The following is a 21,087-nucleotide window of genomic DNA, read 5'->3' as shown; positions in this document are numbered from 1 at the left end:
TCCCACATGCCACGGAGCAACTGGGCCCGTGAGGCACAACTACTGAGCCTGCACGTCTGGAGCCTGTGCTCTGCAACAAGAGAGGCCGCAATAGTGAGAGGCCCATGCACCGCAATGAAGGGTGGCCCCCACTTGCCGCAACTAGAGAAACAGAGAAAGCCCTCACACAGAAACGAAGACCCAACACAGCCAAAAATTAATTAATTAATTAATTAATTTTTTAAAAAGACATAATTGACATAAAACATATTAGTTTCAGGCACACAACATAATGATTTAATTATGTATACATTTCAAGATGATTACCACAATAAGTCTAGTTAACATCCATCACCACATATATGTATAATTTTTTTTCTTGGGATGACAACTTTGAAGATTTACTCTCTTAGCAACTTTCAAATATACAATACAGTATTATTAACTATATTCACCATGATACAAATTACATCCCCAGCACTTATTTATTTTATAACTCCCTTCACCATTTTGCCCACCCCAAACCCTCATCTCTGGCAATACCAATCTTGTTCTCTGTATCTGAGTTTGGTTTGTTGGTGGTGGTGTTGGTGGTGTTTTTGTTTTTGTTTTTTAGTTTTTTGGATGTGGACCATTTTTAAAATCTTTATTGAATTTGTTACAATATTGCTTCTGTTTCATGTTTTGTTTTTTTGGCCATGAGGCATGTGGGATCTCAGCTCCCCGACCAGGGATCAAACCTGCACCTGCTGCATTGGAAGGCAAAGTGTTAACCACTGGACCACCATGGAAGTCCCAAGTGGCGGTGGTTTTCGATTCCACATATAAATGAGGTATGTGGTATTTGTCTTTCTCCCTCTGGCTTATTTCACTTAGCATAATCCCCTCAATGTCTGTCCCTGTTGTCACCGATGGCAAGATCTCCTTCTTTTTATGGCTGAATAATATCCCATTCATCCCTTAATGGACACGTAAGTTGAGCCCATCTCTTGTCTATTATAAAATGCTGCAGTGAACATGGGGTGCATATATCTTTTGAAGTTAGTGTTTTCATTTCCTTCAGATAAACACCCAGAAGTGGAATTGCTGGATCATACAGTAGCTTTATTTTTTAATTTTTTGAGGACTTCCATCCTGTTTTCCATAGTAGTTGCACCGATTTACATTCTGACCAACAGTGCACAAGGGATTCCTTTTCTCCACATCCTTGCCAACATTTGTTATTTCTTGTCTTTTTGATAATAGCCATTCTAACAGGTGTGAGGTGATAACTCATTGTGCTTTTGATTTACATTTCCCTGATGATTAATGATTCTCAGCACCTTTTCATATACCTGTTGGCCATTTATATACCCTCCTTGAAAAAATGTCTATTCAGATCCTCTTCCCATTTTTTAATGAGATTTTGGGGGTTTTCTTGCTATTGAGTTGTATGAGTTTTTTATCTTTATATATTTTGGATGTTGACCACTTATCAAACACATGATCTGCAAATATTTTCTCCCATTTGGTAGGTTGACTTTTCATTTTGTTGATGGTTTCCTTTGCTGTACAGAAGCTTTTTGGTTTGATGTAGTCCCACTTGTTTATTTTTTATTTTCTTGCACTTGCTTTTGGTGTCAAATATAAAAAATCATCACTAAGACCAATGTCAAGGAAAGAATGTACTATTAAACAACAAATGGGTCAAAAAGAGAGCCTTATAATTTAGAAAATTCTTATTTTCTAAAAGAAATAAGGAATTTATTTATTTATTTACAAATACTTAGATCTTTTCTGGATCTGAAAACCCACAACATATCAAAACTTATGGATGCAGTGAAAGTAGAACCAAGAGGAAAGTTTATAGCAGTAAACACTTACATTAAAAGAGAAGGGTCTCAAATTAATAACCTAAACTTACACCTCAAGGAACTAGAAAAAGAAGAACAAACTAAACCCAAAGTTAGTAGAAGGAAGGAAGTAATAAAGATTAGAGAATAAATAAATGAAAAGAGAATAGAAAGACAATAGGAAAAAAATCAATGAAATCAGTAGGTGTTTTTTTAAGGTTTACAAAATTGACAAACTCTTAGCTAGACTAAAATAAAACAAGACTCAAATAGCTAAAATTAGAAATGAAAATAGGGACTTTACAACTGAAGTAACAGAAATAAAAAGGATTATAAGAGATTACTGTGAATTATTATATGCCAACAAATTGGATACCTTAGAAGGAATGGATAAATTCCTAAAAACATACAACCTTCCCAAACTGAAACATGAAGAAATAAAAAGTATGAATATACCTGTAACTAGTAAGAAGATAGAAGCACTAATAAAAAAGCTCCCAACAAAGAAAGGCCCAGGACCAGATGCCTTCACCAGAGAATTGTACCAAACATTAAAAGAAGGATTAGCACCAATCCTCCTCAAACTCTTCTTAAGAACTGAAAAGAAGGAACACTCCCAAACTCATTCTATGAGGCCAGCATTACCCTGATACCCAAACCAAACAAAAACACAAGAAAATAAAGCTAAAGACCAATATTCCTGATTAACAGTGATGCAAAGATCCTAAACAAAATACTAGCAAACTGAATTTAACAGTACTTTAAAAGAATCATACACTATGACCAAGTGGGATTTATACTTGGAATGCAAGGATGGTTCAATATACAAAAATCAATCAATGTAATACACCACATTAACAAAATCAAGGACAAAACCACATGATCATCTCAATCAATGCAGAGAAATTCAACATCATTTTATGACAAAAGTTACTCAACAAACTAGAAATAGAAAGAAACTATCTCAACATAACAAAAGCCACATATTAAAAGCCCATAGCTAATAACATAGTCAATGGTAGAGGACTGAAAGCTTGTCCTCTAAGATGAAGAAGAAGGCAAGAATACACAATCTTGCCAATACTATTCAACAGAGTGTGGAAGTTCTAGCCAAAGTAATTTAGACATAAAAAAATAAACTGGAAAAGAAGAAGTAAAATTATCTCTGTTCACAGAAGACATGATCTGATATGCAGAAAAAACTAAGAATCCCAGAAAAAATAATGTTACAACTAAAAACAATTTCAGTAAAGTTTCAGGATACAAAATCAACACACAAAAATTAGTTGTGTTTCTCTTCACTAACAACGACCAATCCAAAAAGGAAATTAAGAAAACAATCCCATTTACTACAGCACCAAAAAAAAAAAAAAAAAAGATAAAATACTTAGGAATAAACTTAACAAAGGAGGTAAAGACTCATGCACTCAAAACTACAAAACACTGCTAAAAATATCAAAGAAGATACAAATAAATGGAAAGACAGCCCATGCCTGTGGATTGAAAGACTCAATATTGTTAAAATGTTCATAGGACCCAAAGCAATCTGCAGATTCAATGCAATCCCTATCAAAATCCCAATGGCAATTTTTGCAGAAATAGAAAAAAATTCTAAAATTCATGTGGGACTTGACTGGCCAAAACATTCCTGAAAAAGAACAAAGCTGGAGGCCTCATACTTTTTGATTTCAAAACATACTACAAAGAAACAGTAATTAATACAATATGATACTGGCATAAAGATAGATATATTAACCAGTGGAACACAATAGATAGTCAAGAAATACATCCTTGAAAAATAGGCCAAATGATTTTTGACAAGGGTGCCAAAACTACACAATGGGAAAAGGACAGTCTCTTCAACATATGGTGTTTGGAAAAATAGATATACTTCCACATGCAAAAGAATAAAGTTGGGCCTTTTCCATACTCCATATCCAAAAACTCTTAAAAGAAGACATGGCAGAAAAACTTGAGGACACTGGAAAATGATTTCTTGACTATGACACCAAAAGCCCAGGCAACTAAATAAAAAACAGACATACAGGAGTATATCAAACTTAAAGACTTCTGTACATCAAAGGAAACAATCAACAAAATGAAAAGACAACCTATGAAATGGGAGAAAGTAATTGCAAGTCATATATCTGACATGGGGTTAATACCCAGAATATATAAGAAACTTCTACAGGGTTTCCCTGGTGGCGCAGTGGTTGAGAGTCCACCTGCCGATGCAGGGGACATGGGTTCATGCCCCGGTCTGGGAAGATCCCACATGCTGCGGAGCAGCTGGGCCCGTGAGCCATGGCCGCTGAGCCTGCGCGTCCGGAGACTGTGCTCCACAACAGGAGAGGCCACAACAGTGAGAGGCCTGCGTACCACAAAAAAAAAAAAGAAAGAAGGGAATCCTGTCACATCCTATAAAATGGATAAACCTAAATAAAATAAGCCAGTCACAAAAGGACAAATAATATATGATTCCACTCACATAAGGTATATAAAGTAATCAAACTCATAGAAACAGAAAGTAGAAAGGTGGTTACCAAGGGCTGAGGGGAGTTAAGAGGAGTAATTAGTGTTTGGTGGGTATAGAGTTTCAGTGCTGCAAGATGAAAAATTTCTAGAGATCTATTACTTAACAATGTGACTATACTTAACACTACTAAACTATACACTTAAAGATGGTTAACATGGCAAATTTAATGTTGCGTGTTTTTTACCACAATTTTTAAAACTAGGACAAAATACTTTTTAGATTTCCAAAATGTGAAAGATTTCATCACCAGAAGATGTGCTTTCTAAGAGAATACTTTAGGTAGAATTATACCAGATTAAATGAATCTATAAAAAGAACAAAAAACACCAGAGATGTAAAATATGTGGATAAATACAAATTTTCTTATTTTTAAAAGTTACTTCACAGACAAATGACTACTGATATCAAAAAATGATAACTATGTGATATGTGGTTTATAAAATATGTAGAAGTAAATGTATGACAACAATAGCATAAAGATTGAGAAGAAATGAAAGTACACTGTTGTAACATTCTCATACTATATGTAAAATGGTATATTACTTGAAGATAGATTGTGACAAGTTAAAGATGTTGTCATGAGTTGAATTGTGCTCCTCCAAAATATATTTTCAAGTTCTAATCCCCAGTACCTGTGAATGTAGCCTTATTGGAAATAGTGTCTTTGCAGATGTAAGTTAAAACGAGGTATATTGGGTTAGGGTGAGCCCTTAACCAATGGTGTCCTTATAAGATAAGAGAAATTAGGGTACACAAACACACACAGAGGGGAAATGGCCATGTGAAGTCACAAAGACACGGGGAGAAACGTCATACGAAAATATAAGCAGAGATTGGAACGATGCTTCTACAGGTGAAGAGACACTAAGGGTTGCCAGCAACCACCAGAAGCTAGGAGAGAAGCATGGAACAGATTGTCCTTCAGCACTTCTAGTAGGAACCAACTCTGCCAATACATTGATTTCAGACTTCTAGCCACCAAAATAGTGAGTGAATATATTTGTTATTTTAAGCCACACAGTTTGTGGTACTTTCTTAGAGTAGCCTGAGGAAACTATAGAGAGGTATACTGTATATGCTAAAGCAATCATTACAATTTTTAAAAAGAATTATAGCTAATTGGCCAACAAAGGAATAAAATAGAATAAGAAATATTCAGTTCGTTCAAAATATAAAGGCAGAAGAAAAGGAAAGGGGAATGTAGAACAGGTGGAACACATAGAAATCAAATAGCAAGATGATAGATTTAAAAACCTAGAATATAAAAATCATATTAAATATAAATGGCTTAGACACCTTCTTCATTAAAAGTCAGAAACTGTCAATTTAGATTTTTAAAAATCCAATTATATACTGTATTTAAATATAAAGACACAAATAGGTTAAAAGTGAAAGAATGGGAAAAGCATTGTCATGTTAACACTAATCAAAAGAAAGTTATTGGAGGGACTTCCCTGGCAGTCCAGTGGTTAAGACTGCACTTCCACTGCAGGGGACACAGGTGCAGGCCCTGGTCAAGGAACTAAGATCCCACATGCCGCCTGGTGCAGCCAAAAAAAAAAAAAAAGAAAGAAAAAATGTTATTGGAGTGGCTATATTAATATTATGTAAAGCAACTATACTCCAATAAAAGTTAATTTAAAAAATATTAAACAAAGTAAATTGCAAAGCAAAACATATCACCAATTATTAAGAAGGTTATTTCATAATGATACTGGGATCAATTTACCTTAAATGTTTATTCATATAATAACGAAGCTTCAAAATACAAGAAGCAAGAGCTGATAGAACTGAAAGGAGAAATAGAACAATTCCCATAAAAGAGAGTTCAATAACCTTTTCTCAAGAATTGATAGAACAAGTTGGGAGAAATTCAGAAAGAATAAAGAAGTCTTAAAAAATGCTATCAACCAACTTATGCTAATTGATGTTTTCGAACACTTGGCATAACAGCAGCATATACATTATTTTCAATCACACGTGAAACATTTACCCAGATGGACAAGAGTCTGGGCTATAAATATCAATAAATTTAAAAGAATTCAAATCATACAAAGTATATTCTCTGACCACAATGGAATATAATTAGAAATCAATAGCAGAAAGATATTTGAAAATTTTAAACTATTAGCAATGTAACACACTTCTTTTTTTAAATAGATTTATTTACTTACTTATTTATTTATTTATGTCTGTGTTGGGTCTTCATTGCTGTGCATGGGCTTTCTGTAGCTGCGGTTCGTTGTGGTGCACGTGCTTCTCATTGCGATGGCTTCTCTTGTTGCACAGCACAGGCTCTAGGCATGTGGGCTTCAGTAGTTTTGGCACGTGGGCTCAGTAGTTGTGGCTCGTGGGCTCTAGGGCACAAGCTCTGTAGTTGTGGCGCACGGGCTTAGCTGCTCCTCGGCATGTGGGATCTTCCCGGACCAGGGTTCAAACCTATGTTTCTTGCATTGGCAGGCGGATTCTTAACCACTGTGCCACCAGGGAAGCCTAGGAAAGTAACACACCTTTAAATAACCCACAGGTCAAAGAAAAAAGCAGAGAGAATTTAAAAGTATTTTGAACTGAACTAAAAGAATGAACAATGTTTCAAAATCTGTGGGATATAGTTAAAGCAGTACTTGGCAGGAAATTCATAGCGCTAAACTCATATATGGAGGAGAAAAAGATCTTACACCAATGACCTCAGCTTCCTCCTTAAGAAATTACAAAGAGGAACAACTTAAATCTCAGGTAGGAATAAGAAAGGAAAAAATACAGATCAGAGCAGAATACAATCAAACTGAACACAGAAAAAAGCAAAACAATCAATTAAATATGAAACTAGTTGAGAAGGTCAAAAAAATTATAAACCATTAGCTAGATTGATCAGACATAAAAAAGAGAAGACACAGATGACCAATAACAAGAAAGAGAGATGTGGGCTCACTACAGATTCTGCAGATTTTAAAGAATAATAAAGGAAAGTTATGAGCATTTAAGCCAATAAATTTGAGATGAAATCTGACATTTCATCTTGACATTTCAAAAGAACTGATTTTTTATAAACCTCAACGTACAAAATTGTCTTTATTACTCCAGAATGGCATGCTACAGACACTGTACAGCATGCACATTTATTAACTTCAAAATTAGCTTCAAACCATTTAAAATTAAATTGGAATAAGAGTATAAAATGGAGTGTTAGGGGGGAAAAGATATTCTCACACATACACACACACACACACACACACACACACACACACACACACGTTAGAATCCAAAAAGCTGGTTTTCCAAAACTTTCTCCTAATTTACCTCGGAAACTTTCCGATTGGGATGTACGCTGACTTTCCACCTCAGAATATGAGGACCTGTTTTTATTTTCTGGTTCGTTGACAAGCCACGATTTTGACATCAGATAAATCTCACTCAGCGAAGGAGTTGGGGTAGCGGAGTCTTCTCCTGCTCACCTCTTCTATGAAGTTTTCCCCCTTTATCTTTTTTTTTTTTTTTTTTTTTTTTGCGGTACGCGGGCCTCTCACTGTTGTGGCTTCTCCCGTTGCGGAGCACAGGCTCCGGACGCGCAGGCTCAGCGGCCATGGCTCACGGGCCCAGCCGCTCCGCGGCATGTGGAATCTTCCCGGACCGGGGCACGAACCCGTGTTCCCTGCAACGGCAGGCGGACTCTCAACCACTGCGCCACCAGGGAAGCCCCCCCCACCCCCGCCTTTATCTTGAATACCACTTTCTCCCTAGATAAAGCTAAATGATTTTCCAAGCAACCTTGGTAAGAGCTTTTATAGGATCCTCACAACTTTACAAAATAATCAGTGAGACTGTTTCCCCTCCTGCTTTATAAGTGAGGAAAGAGGCTGCAAAGGGGAGACCTGAAACAGAGGTCTTCAGAGGTTTGGTCCAAGACTTTGATTCTCAATTGTCCTGAGGGAGCCACAAGACTCCTTTGCTCTCTAAACAGTTTTTCTTTCGTCTCATTCACCTAATCCTCCTTTTATAAGCAATACTCTACCGGGTCCCACAGATCCTCAGAAAAAAACAAGCTCCTGCTTGCTGTTGAGGTGCTCAGATTGTGGTGGCACAACCAAATCGTAACATGGCACAAGAAGCTCAAGGTCCAAGGGAGAATATAATATCGATGGAGCAAAGAAATCTCAGGTACTTTTAGACTTTTTAACTGAGTACCTATCTCGTATGCCAAGGGTTGTGCAGTTTTTATATATCCCTGGTCAATACACGAAGTATAATGTATTGGCCAGGAAGTTTTAAGTACCATACCTAAGGTAGATTTTCAACGAATGGGGCAGGTTTAAGATCACTCAGTTTTCATCTGGAAATTTCACAATTTCTGCAGTCTCTATCCTGAGGCGTGGGTAAGTTGTAACCAGTATCCTCCGCGGTCTCCAAACCTCATTGCTGCGCGACACAGCACCTCCCACTGCTAGAAGGCCCTTGAGCTCAACCTCGGTCCTGGAAGCCCAATCAGCGGCCCGGCAGCCACCCAGTGCCCGCCTCGGGCCGTGTCACGTGTTAGCCAAAATGGCTGCGCCCGGGCGACTCGAGCGCAGCTTGGAGTGAGCACTCGCGTGGCTGATGGAGGTTGGAGGAGGCAGTGACTGCTGGGAGGAGAGCGTAAAATAGCAGCATTCCGGGTAAAGGGGTGCAGTAAAAGGCGAGTATCAAGAGAAGCACAGCGTGGTAATGAGATCCCGGGACTGAGTCGCAAGGGGAGGAGGGGAGTCGGTTCTACCGCACCGACCGTCCCTACACTTTCCACCCTAGAAAAAAAGATCTTATATTTAAATTAAGCCTACAGGGGGCAAAAAACAAAAGCCTGTGCTTGAATTTAATCCCGCGTTTACTGCCAATTTACAGGGTGACCTTGGCCTAATTTAATTTTCAGAGGCCCCACTTTCCTCATTTGTCTATCTCGGGAGTTATCTTGAGTGATGTGAGATAGCTAATGCAAAAGCCTTTTGAAATGTTTGTAATATTTAAACGTGGCATTGTCTTTGATAGGGATTTATTATTAATAACCGGGATACAATGGCCTACTGCGGGCTGCCGGATCAGAACTTTTACCGAATTAAGGGTGACTTTTAATAGCGACACCTGACTTTAGAAATGGCTAGTTCACAGAACCAGGAACCTCACCAATATGCAGAGCATAGAACAGAAAACTAGTGATAGCATTAGGCTGGACTTTATGATGTAACAGTATTTCAGACATATACACTATACATTTTATATATACTGAATTTGATTACTGTTTTTATCTCTCTCCACCACACCCCCAACCCCACAACATAAAATTATTCTAAGTTCCTGTAGGGCAGAGATCTTAACGTTATTGTAACCAAGGCCCTCAAAAAGTTTGAGTCCGGGGAAACCCAGACGTAAATTTCTAAGCCTGCATTGTACTACTTATGTTAATTTTAAGTTTAGGGATATGAAATTCAGTGTACTGAACATTTACCAAGCCATCTAATGGCTACCCAGTAAATATTTGTTAAATTAGTGTTATAAATTAATCTTGTAGCAAATGAACAGTGAACCAAAAAAATTAAATTTCAGAGTCATGTTGTCTGTTCTTTCTGAACTTTTTGATTTTCTTAACTCTGCTACCCTGAAATCTTAATGAGCTGTATCTTCAGGCTAAAATTCATCATTCACCCATTCCCTTAATCTTTTATTCACCTCAACTAGCGCAGAGATCAACAAACTACCTGCCTGTGGGCCAGACGAAGCCTATCGCTTGTTTCTTTACAGACAGCCAAAATGATTTTTATATTTTTTAAGTTTTTTTCAAGTATTCGACAAAAGACCATTATGTGACCCGCAAAGCCTAAGATATTTACCATCTGGCCCTTTAGAGAAGTTTGGTGACCTCTGCTCTAGGGTATACCTAGATGTGAAATTGCTGGGTGTATGTGTCTTCTACTTGTTAAGTACCAAATTCTTTTCCAAAGTGGTTGTACCTATGCTTCCACCAGCAGCACATGAGTTTCAGTTACCCCACATTCTTGCCAGTAATTGAAATTTAATTTCTATTTTCCTGATTATAGTGGTTAAGCATATTTTCATATTTATTGTCTGTTTGACTTTCCTCTCTGTGAAGTGCCTGTTCAAACCTTTTGTCAGTTTTTCTATTGGGTTGGTTGCCTTTTTCTTATTGATTTGTACTATTCAATACTTTACATATTCTGGGTACCAACTACTCCTTTGTCAGTTATATTGCAAACATTTTCTCCCCAACTGGCTTATCTTTATGGTATCTGTAAATGAACACAAGTTCATTTTAATTGGTTAATATTAGTTTAATATTAGCTTTATGTGTTTTATGGTTAGTGCTGTTTGCAAATTTACAATATTTTTAAGGGTTACAAAGATATTCTGTATTTCCTATAAGCTTTATGTGTTGTCTTCCACGTTCTGGTTTCTATTTCATAGAATTGTGGGGGGTTTTTGGGGGGGTGTCTAATGCATTAATTTTTCAGATTATGAAATAAAGCTATGGCTACTTCTTTTAAAATTAAATATTTATGGTCTTCCAAAGGCTTTTTATAAGCTCTTTTGCTGTTTTTCTATAGATACACATTATTGAAAAATGATATTTTAATTTAAGGCTCAAGATGGAAAATCATAAACCAGATGATACTGTCAACAAGAACTTAATTGAAATCATAACCAGAAAAACTAACCAACTTCCAGAAGCAGAAAGGTAAGATCCCTTCTTAATTAAAAAATTCTTTTATCAGGTGGATTTTCATCAATTCATCTCAAATTTCTTTGGTTTGAATATAAACAAACATAGAATGTCAGAAGGAAATTGAGTTTTTTTTCTTACATTGATGAGAAAACCAAAGCTCAGATTAGCCATTTTCCTTTAAGTCAAGGCTAAAATTCATTTCTTTGGACATCTGATAGTGCTCCCAGTTTTTCATTTGGCTTAGAGTATAGGCAGATGTATATATTTATGGACTAATTTAAATAACAAACCTTTAAAATAGCTTTTAAACTGTCTTCTTTCTCAATTCATTTCTATCACTACACTTACCAGTCTAAGAGAGTGCCATGTAATACACACAGCTAGACAAGGAATGTCAGAGAAATGGGATCATGGCTAAAAGATCTTTAAGATGTTATTAAATTTATATAGGAAACATACTGATCTTTGAAGACAAGGCTGAGTGAACTCCCACAAAATGTTCTTCAGGCAGCCTTTCTAACATTCCATTTAAACTGAAAATATGAGACCAAAAAGGATGAAGAAGAGTCAGCCTGGGGAGGAGGAAGGAATGGCATATGCCTAGGCCACAGGACAGCAACGAGTTTGTCATATTTGAGGAACCAGTGTTACTAAAGTACAAGGGAAGTGGGCATAAGGTTGAAGGAACAGGAGGAGTTTTAAGCAGGGAATGATCCAGCTAACATTTCCAAAGAACATTACAGTTGCTTTTTGGAAAGTAGATTTAAGGTAGGCGAGAAAAGGAAGAAGAGCAGTAGGAAAACTGGCATAGTAATCCTGGTGAGTGGTGGTGGCAGTTGAAGTGAAAAAAGGATGGATTTGAAATACATTTTGGAAGTATAATCTTACTATCTTGCACAAATTCCAATCTTGCTGATACCAGCTCAACACGGGAGAACCCATAAACCAAGGGCAGTAATAAGATGTATATCCAACCTCCCTCTGCACCCACCACAAACACACACTGTACATCATTTTTGTTATTGTTTTCCAGAGGTAAATAGAAACTTTTTAAGCAGTAAGGTAGGGAAAGCCAGGAAGAATAGAGATGTGACAGCCTTGAAGAGAAGCAAGCAGGCTGTGTTACTGGGACTTTCACCAAATTAGAAATAATAATCAATGGGGAATTCATCTGGAACTGCAAAGTAAGCTTTAATTTGGAATAAACTGCTTTCGAACAGTGGCACCTAAACAGGGCAGATGACAGCATCTCATCTTTGCTTTGTTCGCTATTTTCCTCTGCTTCTATTTTATCTATCCTGGTTCTCCTAAGTTTGAATCCTCATTTCTTGCATTACCAATTTAGATATGTTTAATAGTTATTTGAAAAGTTCTTAAGTGTATGAAACTTTAGTATCAAACACTTCACTTTCTAATCTACAGAATTTCATGTGCCATCTACTTCACTGCCACTTGTTATTTCTGGTCTTATATTTCATGTGTTAGTTCATGTATCTAGTTATTTTATGGGTATTATCTTGCCAAAAAACCTTGAGTTCACGTTTCTAATTGTATAGGCACTTTTTGGGAACACTGACTGGCAATGGGGCTGCTAGATAATAACAATTTTGTATTGAATTATTAATAATGTGACTTTAAGCCACAGGAAATTAAAATCTGGTTGGGAGACAGCAAACATTGCTATTCAGATTCCAGTTACACTCCTTGTTATATTTAGGTACTTATTTATGTAATTTTTAATAATGTTTAACATTAATATATCAACATATTACAATGTATATAATAATTATAATTCATATATAATATATATGGGCAAATTATTTACCTGAGCATTTGTTCCTATGACTAAAAATACATATTTCACAGTATTGTTATGAAGATAAAATAAAAATATTTTAGAGGAAGTGCTCATTTCCCATTCCCTCAGCTCCCACGAGAATACACAGGCCTTTTCACATGCATGTGTTTCGTTGTTTGGTAGCTCTCTAGGCCCTCATCACAATTTAAATATTGTCTTATGTGCCCTAAGTTTCTAAACTGCCTCCTTTGTACTTGGCTAACATTACCATTTCAATACACTTTTGTTATATTGGGTTGAGCAAAATGTTCGTTCGGGTTGTTCATGGAAAAATCCGAACGAACTTTTTGGCCAATCCAATATATCAAGTTTATGTATCTTTCATTCTCCAATAATAAACTATGAAAACACTGAAGATAATTTTTTGTGCCTTCATCACCAAGTCTGCAGCATGCAATAAGTGCTCAATGACTGAATGACAAGTACCATTGTGATTGCAAAGTGACAGGTAAGAAAAGTAGTACCTTACACAATGTAGAAAGCTCAATTAGGAATTCCTAGAAAACCTGTCTTGAGTGTTAACCATCGAAGTTAGAGGGGATAGTGTGTGTGGCTAGTTTGGCTAATTAAGAGAGTAATGAGAAAATTAAGAAGTTGACCCCTGTGTTATAGGAAGCAAAGCAGATGGTAAAGAAGTTAAGTGATAGGCTGAAGCTTTGAATTGGATGCTTTCAATATTCAGCAGTTTTAGTTTTTTTCCCCAAAACTAAAGAATGCATAGAACATGCATTTTAAATTTCATACATGCCTTCCTTAAAAACCAGTTCTACCACTTACTATCCCAAAACATCAATTTATTCTTATTTCAGTGAGTTCTTATAAAGTACCTAGCATAGAGTATCCCTTAAATGTTAGTACTGCTCCACCCCCCTAATCCTGACTCTAATGCTTCAAGGAAGAGTAAAAGGAAACATCAATTTCACCTTATTGAATGCTTTCTATGTGCCAGGTGCTGTTGAAACCAAGATATTTATATCTTTGTATCCACTGTCTTCAAGTTGTTTACAGACTAGTTGGGAAGCCTGACAGTTAAATCTGTGATAAGCTAGTACCACCTTATAATGTGTTTTGCTACAGAAGTAAGTATTGGGTATTGTGGGAGCCTAGAGAGGCATCCAAGTCAGACTCTTCAGAAGCTCTTCCCTGCTGTATACTTGGCCGGGGTCGGGGGGGGGGGGTGTGTGGAATTTCCATACCAATATTCTTTGCAAAATTCCACAATACATTTAGCAAAACTAAATGTATCACTGTATCCTTAAAGTGTTGACCATATTCAAAGCCTTTTAGAATAAAAATCTATATGTAAAACATAATGATTTCTAAAGGTTTTTGTTTTATGGAGCTATAAGATATAAATGTTGGATCCTGTTAATCCTAAAGTCCTGATAAGTTCTGTAACATATGCCAGAATTGTTGGAGAGCTTACACACGCAATACAGCCAAAAAGTTACTGTTTTTTCTCACCGACTCAGGAATCTGCTCGAAAATGGATCAACATATATTGGACTTAATGCTGCCCTCTGTGGCCTAATAGCAAATAGTCTCTTTCGACGCATCCTACATGTGACACAGGCTCGTATAGCTGCTGGCTTACCGATGGCAGTGATCCCATTTTTGACGGCACACGTATCTTACAAAGGTTTTGTAAGCTTACCTTTGAATACAGGTAAATTCTATTTCACTGTCAGCAACAAGTTTGCTTCGGTATATGTACATTATTTGCACCTTACATTAATCCTTAAATAATCATAGCAATTGGCTATATGCTGTAATACAGTCACTGCTTGGATAAGACTGAACCTTGCTAGCCTATGTAAAGCAGCAATTAATTCAGATTAGCATGGTCTACCAAACAAGTAAAATATATACACAGTAATTCTAAATACTTTCCTTTATCTAACTTATCTCTCCCACAGTGTTTAGTAAGAAATATTTGGAAACTTTATCTTTTTTTAAATGCTGACTGCCTTAATTTTTAAAAAATTATAGAATTTTCTTAAGGGGAAAAAATTTTTTATGGGAACAAGACTCTTTATCTTGTTCCCATAAAAATCACCAAATCTCTAAAAGCACTAAATGTGTATATGTGCAATAGTTATCAAATACATGGAGACTTGATTTCCTTTGGACAGTTCACCATATTTGCTGAGTACTCCAAGTATAGCTAAATCATGAAAGAATTTCTGATTAATAATTTTTAAAAAAATTATTACCACAGGTGGTAGTAGGGAGGCAGTCCATTTAAATTCTCTTAAGTGCTACTTCAGATTTGTTTAAATTAGATGAGTATTTGCTTGAATCCCCAAGATCAGTGTGGAAAGACTTTTTTTTTTTTTTTTTTTTTTTTTTTTTTTGAATTACGCGGGCCTCTCACTGCCGTGGCCTCTCCCATTGCGGAGCACAGGCTCCGGATGCGCAGGCCCAGCGGCCATGGCTCACGGGCGCAGCCGCTCCGCGGCACGTGGGATCTTCCCAGACCGGGGCACGAGCCCGTGTCCCCTGCCTCGGCAGGCGGACTCTCAACCACTGTGCCACCAGGGAAGCCCCTGGAAAGACTTTTTACGTGCAGGGAAACTTACTGCACAATAAACTGAACAGAATGAGTGAAAACATAGGTTAGCTTAGCTTTCTATTTTTAATACCTTGTACTAATCTGGAAATGAATAAACAATTTTATAAAAATAAAATCACACTGTATAATGTAAAAATGTAAGATAAATCAAATTGTTAAATTTCCCATGGGTTTAAAAAGTTTCTTAAAGACAAAAATATTAGCTCAGGTTTGCGAATACATGTGCAAAAAGCTAGAAGCAGTGCAAACTGAGTATTATATTCAAGTTCAAAACAAATTAGGGTATTTTTCCTAAGATGGTTTTATCAGTTATTCCTGGCTGTTTTAGATTATCCATATGTGTAATTATACCTTTTAACATGCCTTGTAGAAATGCATTTGCTGTATTACTGCCTGAAAATTGAGTATCTGTGATACATATAAGGGGACCTTGCATTCTTTAAATGTTTGCTTCACTATCCATTTGCTGAACTAATTTATTTCCTAGGTGATTTACATTGTGAAACCTGTACCATAACACGTGGTGGATTGGTGGGTCTTGTTTTTGGTGGCCTGTACCCTGTTTTCTTGGCTATCCCTGTGAATGGTGGCCTAGCAGCCAGGTAGGACTGCTTTCCATAATTATCGAAAAACTTTAATATATATAAATGATTGCCTAGAAAATGCAGACTTTAAAACAGCAAGTACATTTTCTATTTTTAAGGCAATGTTACCTGTTTGACTTGAAAGAGTTAACAAGACTTGTTTTTTCTGGGTAATCAAAGAATACTTCTCAAGAATTTGAAAACACTTCCAGAAATTTATCACACTACCTCTTGGGTGTGTAGTTCAGGTTCTTAACTTTATATATTGAATACTAGCTACAGAGCTGTAAAAAGTACTGTGACTAGCATGAAAGGTACATTATATGCATAATGTTCTTAGGGTTTGAGTACTTCCTCTAAAAAAAATTCCACCAGAAAATGTCTTGCTATAAGCCAAAATAATTCAGTTATTCTCTGATGAACTCTTGTACCAAGCAATCTATACTATATGAGCTTCCAGAGGTGAAACGGAGAAAAGGACAAAAGAAAACAAAAGGGCAGTGTTTATGACTAAAAGACATTGAAGAGAATAGCATTACCTCAGTCTTTACCTAAGCTAGTTTTAAGACTTCTGGAATTAATATGTACTGTACACAGATTTGCCACTTGATACAACTGTCTCTTCTAGTGAACTGTCTCAATGTTTTCTTACAGGTATAACTCAGCCCTGCTACCCGAGAAAGGAAACATCTTAAATTACTGGATCAGGATTTCTAAGCCTGTCTTTAGCAAGATGTTATTTCCCATTTTGCTCCAGACTGGGTTTGCAGCATACCTTGGATCTAGACAATATAAACTCCTTATAAAGGCTCTTCAGTTACCTGAACCTGACCTAGAAATTCAGTGATGTTTAAGCAAATCTGTACACAAAAATAAAACTAAAAATAACCTACATCTAAGTATGAATAAATAAGACTTGTAATTTATCACATGAGGTACAATTCTGGGATCTACAACAAAAGGCTGAATAAATTGTTCAACACTACCCACTCAGACAAGAGCCTACTTCTCTAGTGTTCCCAATACCGTCTCTCCCACATTGCTTGCTCTACTCCTTTACATTAGGCAGTTTGGTCTGTAATACAGGGAAAAAACCACACAGCAGTTTTCACTGAAAACCTCATAAAGAATCCAAACAGGAATGAAAATGGCAGGGGCCAGGGTGGGGAGTATCAATACATACAGAAATGTTACACTTCATTTTCTCAATTCACTGTTTCCATAGGTATTATTCTTTCATAGAATCTTAAAACATATTTAAAAACATCCCTTACAGAGGGATCAATTCCCAGTATTCTTCACAGATGATTATTCAGGCTCAGCTTGAGCTGTCCTAATGATAGTTACCTACTTCAAAAGTCATCTTATTTATATCATTGGAAAGCTATACTCTTATAAGATTAAGGCAAATTCTATCTTTGAAGCTTTCATCTAGTGTGGTATAATTCTTTAGAAGCACATAGACCTGAACCTTTTTTTTTGGCTGTATGATGCTAAGCAAGTTAACTGATCTCTCTGGCCCTGAGTTTCCTCATCAGTAACCTCACTCAAGATTGGTATCGTATATGTAAGTTGACCTAATGTAGCACCTGTCATCAGGCACTCAAATTTGAGGTAGCCATATTCTTCCTATTGTTTCGGTTTTGTTTTTTGAAATATCCTAGGTCTATTCCTCAATTCCTAAGATAGATCACTTAAATTTTTGAAATGATCTATTGTGTTTCCCTTCCTAAAAGTTTTCATCTCAGTTCTTGAAACCATTTTCTCATGTAACAGCATCTAAATCAGCATTGGCCAACAAACCTTTCTGTGATGATGAGGAAATATTTTATATATGACTGATAATATGTTAGCACTAGCCATATGTGGCTACTGAGCACCCAAAATTTGACTAGTGCACCTGAATAACTGAATCTTTTATTTTAATTAATTTAAATTGTTTAGCCACATGTGGATAATAGCCTCAGTATTACACAATGCAGAGCTAGACCAACACTTCCTTATGAAACAAGCCAGTCATACCAAACAATATTTGTGTCATCCAAGACCACATTCACAAGCATCTTAACTATTCTTTTCAAATATAGTGATATATCTGTTAAATAATCTTATGCTACTTAAAATTATATGAAAGGATTTAGCCTGTCACCTAAAAAAGGCAGCTCTGAGAGTGGGACAGGCTTTCAGTGTCCCCTGAAGAAAGCAGTGCAGCCAAAAATTTAAAATTCAATTAATAAAATACAAGGGCATTCCCTGGCAGTCCGGTGGTTAGGACCCCACACTTTCACTGCTGAGGGCGCAAGTTCAATCCCTGGTCGGGGAACTAGAATCACGCAAGCCACGTGGCGAGGTCAAAAAAAAAAAAACGAAACACCAAAACCAAATAGAAACAGATTATTAAAAAAAATTCCCTATCAAACTATGTTTGATTAAAAAAATGATCCCAATTATCAGACAAAAGAATCTGTATTTTACTGTGGATATTCTCTGGGTTATAAAATTAAGGCTGATTTTTCTTTTCATTCTGATTCCTTTCTGGATAATCCCAGCTTTCTGAAATGAATATGCTTTACCTTTACAACTAGGAAAAACATATATAAAAGGGAAAAAAAAACCAAAAATCTTTATTTCACAAGCTAAAATACCATGATAAAGCTGTGTGGCCCAAAATTATACATTTTATGCATGTGCTGTCATTTTTATTTAAAGCAGAGTTCTACTTATCACAGTAAAAAAAAAAATTAAAATTCCTGACTTCAAAAATAAGAAACCCAAATTACTGAATTAGACTCCTTTAAAAAGACAGAATGGTGTAATGAACTTAGATAATTCAAAACCCACTGATATTACTAAATGGATAATTTAGCGCAAATTGTTTCCTTACTTATCCTGAAACACTCCCACTGTACTTACTCCCTAGCATACCACCATCTATAAACACACAAAAATTTACAATGGTTTCTGCAACCAAAAACGATTTCTAACATCTGTCCTCTACCATATTTTTCTTAAATCATCTTCCCAGTTAGTAGAAATGGGCAACATAAGCCAAAGAACATGTTACTTTAAACCTGTTGCTACAAATCTACTTTACCAAAATTTTTGGTCAGGGGGCAAATCTGTGTGAACCTGCTGTGATCTGCATTACAATTTAAGGAAACAGTCATTTTTAGCTAAGACCTAAAGAACACTGCCTCAGTCAGGAAAATAGTTTATTTCAATTCTGTCACAGTAAACAAACTATTTAAACCTGTCTTTCAAAATTTATTCTGTGTAGTTATTTGGCTTTAAAAAAGAAGGTTCATGTTATACTGTACTTAAATTAAGATGTTAATTTGTAAACCCCAGACTATGGTACATTAGAAGCCAGAGGGGTTTGACCTCAGTGGGTAAAAAGGAAACAATTTGATGGCACATTTTAAAGGAAGTTGGGCCACCAATAAAATTCAAATCCGTACATATTAACAGCTACACGAATGTTCAAAACACCAAGTGACCAGATTTTTAAATTAGATTAACTGAAAATTGAGCAAAAGATGAATTTCAACAAATTTTGGGTCAACAAAACTACAAAAAATTGGGAATTCCCTGGCGGTCCAGTGGTTAGGACTCCACACTTTCACTGCAAAGGGCCCGGGTTCACTCCCTGGTTCAGGAAGTAAGATCCCACAAGCCACATGGCATGGCCAAACAAAAACTACAAAAAAAATTATGAAAGCCCTCTGTGACCTCGTTTCTTTTTAAAAAGTGGGAAAAAAGGCTAACTAAAAAATCCTGAATGTACAAATTGGGGAAAGGTAAAAAACTAAGAATAAAAACACTATGAGTATCCAAAGCAATGAACAGGGCAACTTTTTTTTTTTTTTTTTTTTTTTTTTTTTGCGGTATGCGGGCCTCTCACTGTTGTGGCCTCCCCCGTTGCGGAGCACAGGCTCCGGACGCGCAGGCTCAGCGGCCATGGCTCACGGGCCCAGCCGCTCCGCGGCATATGGGATCCTCCCAGACCGGGGCACGAACCCGTATCCCCTGCATCGGCAGGCGGACTCTCAACCACTTGCGCCACCAGGGAGGCCCAGGGCAACTTTCTTTTAACCTTTATCTTTAAAAAATATTTTTCCTCTAATATTACATGATTTGTTGCTAACGATAAAGTAATTTACTTTCTGAATAAAATTTAAATTATCTCCAGTTTAATTTTTCTGCACTTTAAAACTGCATGTAAATGACCACTTGCAGTCTAGGTCAGAGCTCTGAGCTCAGTCTGGTATTATAAGACAATAGGGAGTGACCGGCAGAGAGAGTATTGAGGTATTCAAGTTCAAATATGTAAAAAATACTGTGCTGGCCAAACAAACACTTTACAAGTTTCTAATGGAGGACCTCCCCTTTGTGATCCCTGGCTTAAATGGTAACTACCTGGTTTCTCAACAAAAAACAGTACAGGAAAATATAAAAATATAACCATTTGGGGAGGTCTCAAAATTTTGTATTGATAGCCTGGGGAAAAAAACTAAACACTTGAAAATATTTTACTACCTATTCAACCTTAAATAGTCATAAGATTGTTTAGCTTAAAAGCATACCTCCAAAATACTGAACTAGGTAATCACATACTTTAAAAGGTAATGACTCATTATCAGTGAATTATCCACTCTATTCTATCAAAGCAGTAGTTACAGTCACCAAATAGTGTTGATGCCTACCTGATTTTGGTTACAATACAACCAGCTGTACTGTTCATACTGTAGGAGCATCCATCTATCACATAAGCATAAGCCACTGGGAATGCTCTTTGCTGCCTGGCATCAGAGACACTGAATACACTTACAAGAAACTGAGTGGATTTAATAAATTTTTTATATCACCATACAATAACCAAACTATAATTATTATGATGAATCGTTCTGGAAAGAAAATAAGAGCCTATCTCCTACCCCCTCCCACTTCTATCATCTGCACACTTCCCAAATGAGTCAGTAAGATAAAATGACTCAGTCTAGACCAGGTGAAATAATTG

At 36.5% G+C, this 21,087-nt stretch overlaps 1 protein-coding gene across 1 annotated transcript; it reads left to right on the top strand.

Annotated features, from left to right (window-relative positions):
• Positions 1-8,848: 8,848 nt before the first annotated feature.
• TMEM126A (transmembrane protein 126A) lies at positions 8,849-16,969 on the top strand. Its single transcript, XM_060105312.1, has 5 exons — positions 8,849-9,019; positions 10,973-11,068; positions 14,387-14,580; positions 15,974-16,088; positions 16,725-16,969. Exons 2-5 carry the CDS (start codon positions 10,980-10,982, stop codon positions 16,915-16,917), a joined length of 591 nt encoding a protein of 196 aa, XP_059961295.1. The 5' UTR covers positions 8,849-9,019; positions 10,973-10,979; the 3' UTR covers positions 16,918-16,969.
• Positions 16,970-21,087: the final 4,118 nt, after the last annotated feature.

The sequence above is a fragment of the Mesoplodon densirostris genome, chromosome 7 (genome assembly GCF_025265405.1).
Source record: "Mesoplodon densirostris isolate mMesDen1 chromosome 7, mMesDen1 primary haplotype, whole genome shotgun sequence".
Taxonomy (NCBI): Eukaryota; Metazoa; Chordata; class Mammalia; order Artiodactyla; family Ziphiidae; genus Mesoplodon; species Mesoplodon densirostris.
The sequence above is the reverse complement of the archived record's forward strand: the minus strand, read 5'-3'. Positions and strand labels throughout refer to the sequence as shown.

Coding starts and splice junctions, on each gene's coding strand:
- TMEM126A (XM_060105312.1), top strand. CDS start 10,980: ATGGAAAATCATAAACCAGATGATACTGTCAACAAGAACTTAATTGAA. Junction 14,581..15,973: donor AAGCTTACCTTTGAATACAG/GTAAATTCTATT, acceptor TTTATTTCCTAG/GTGATTTACATTGTGAAACC. Junction 16,089..16,724: donor AATGGTGGCCTAGCAGCCAG/GTAGGACTGCTT, acceptor GTTTTCTTACAG/GTATAACTCAGCCCTGCTAC.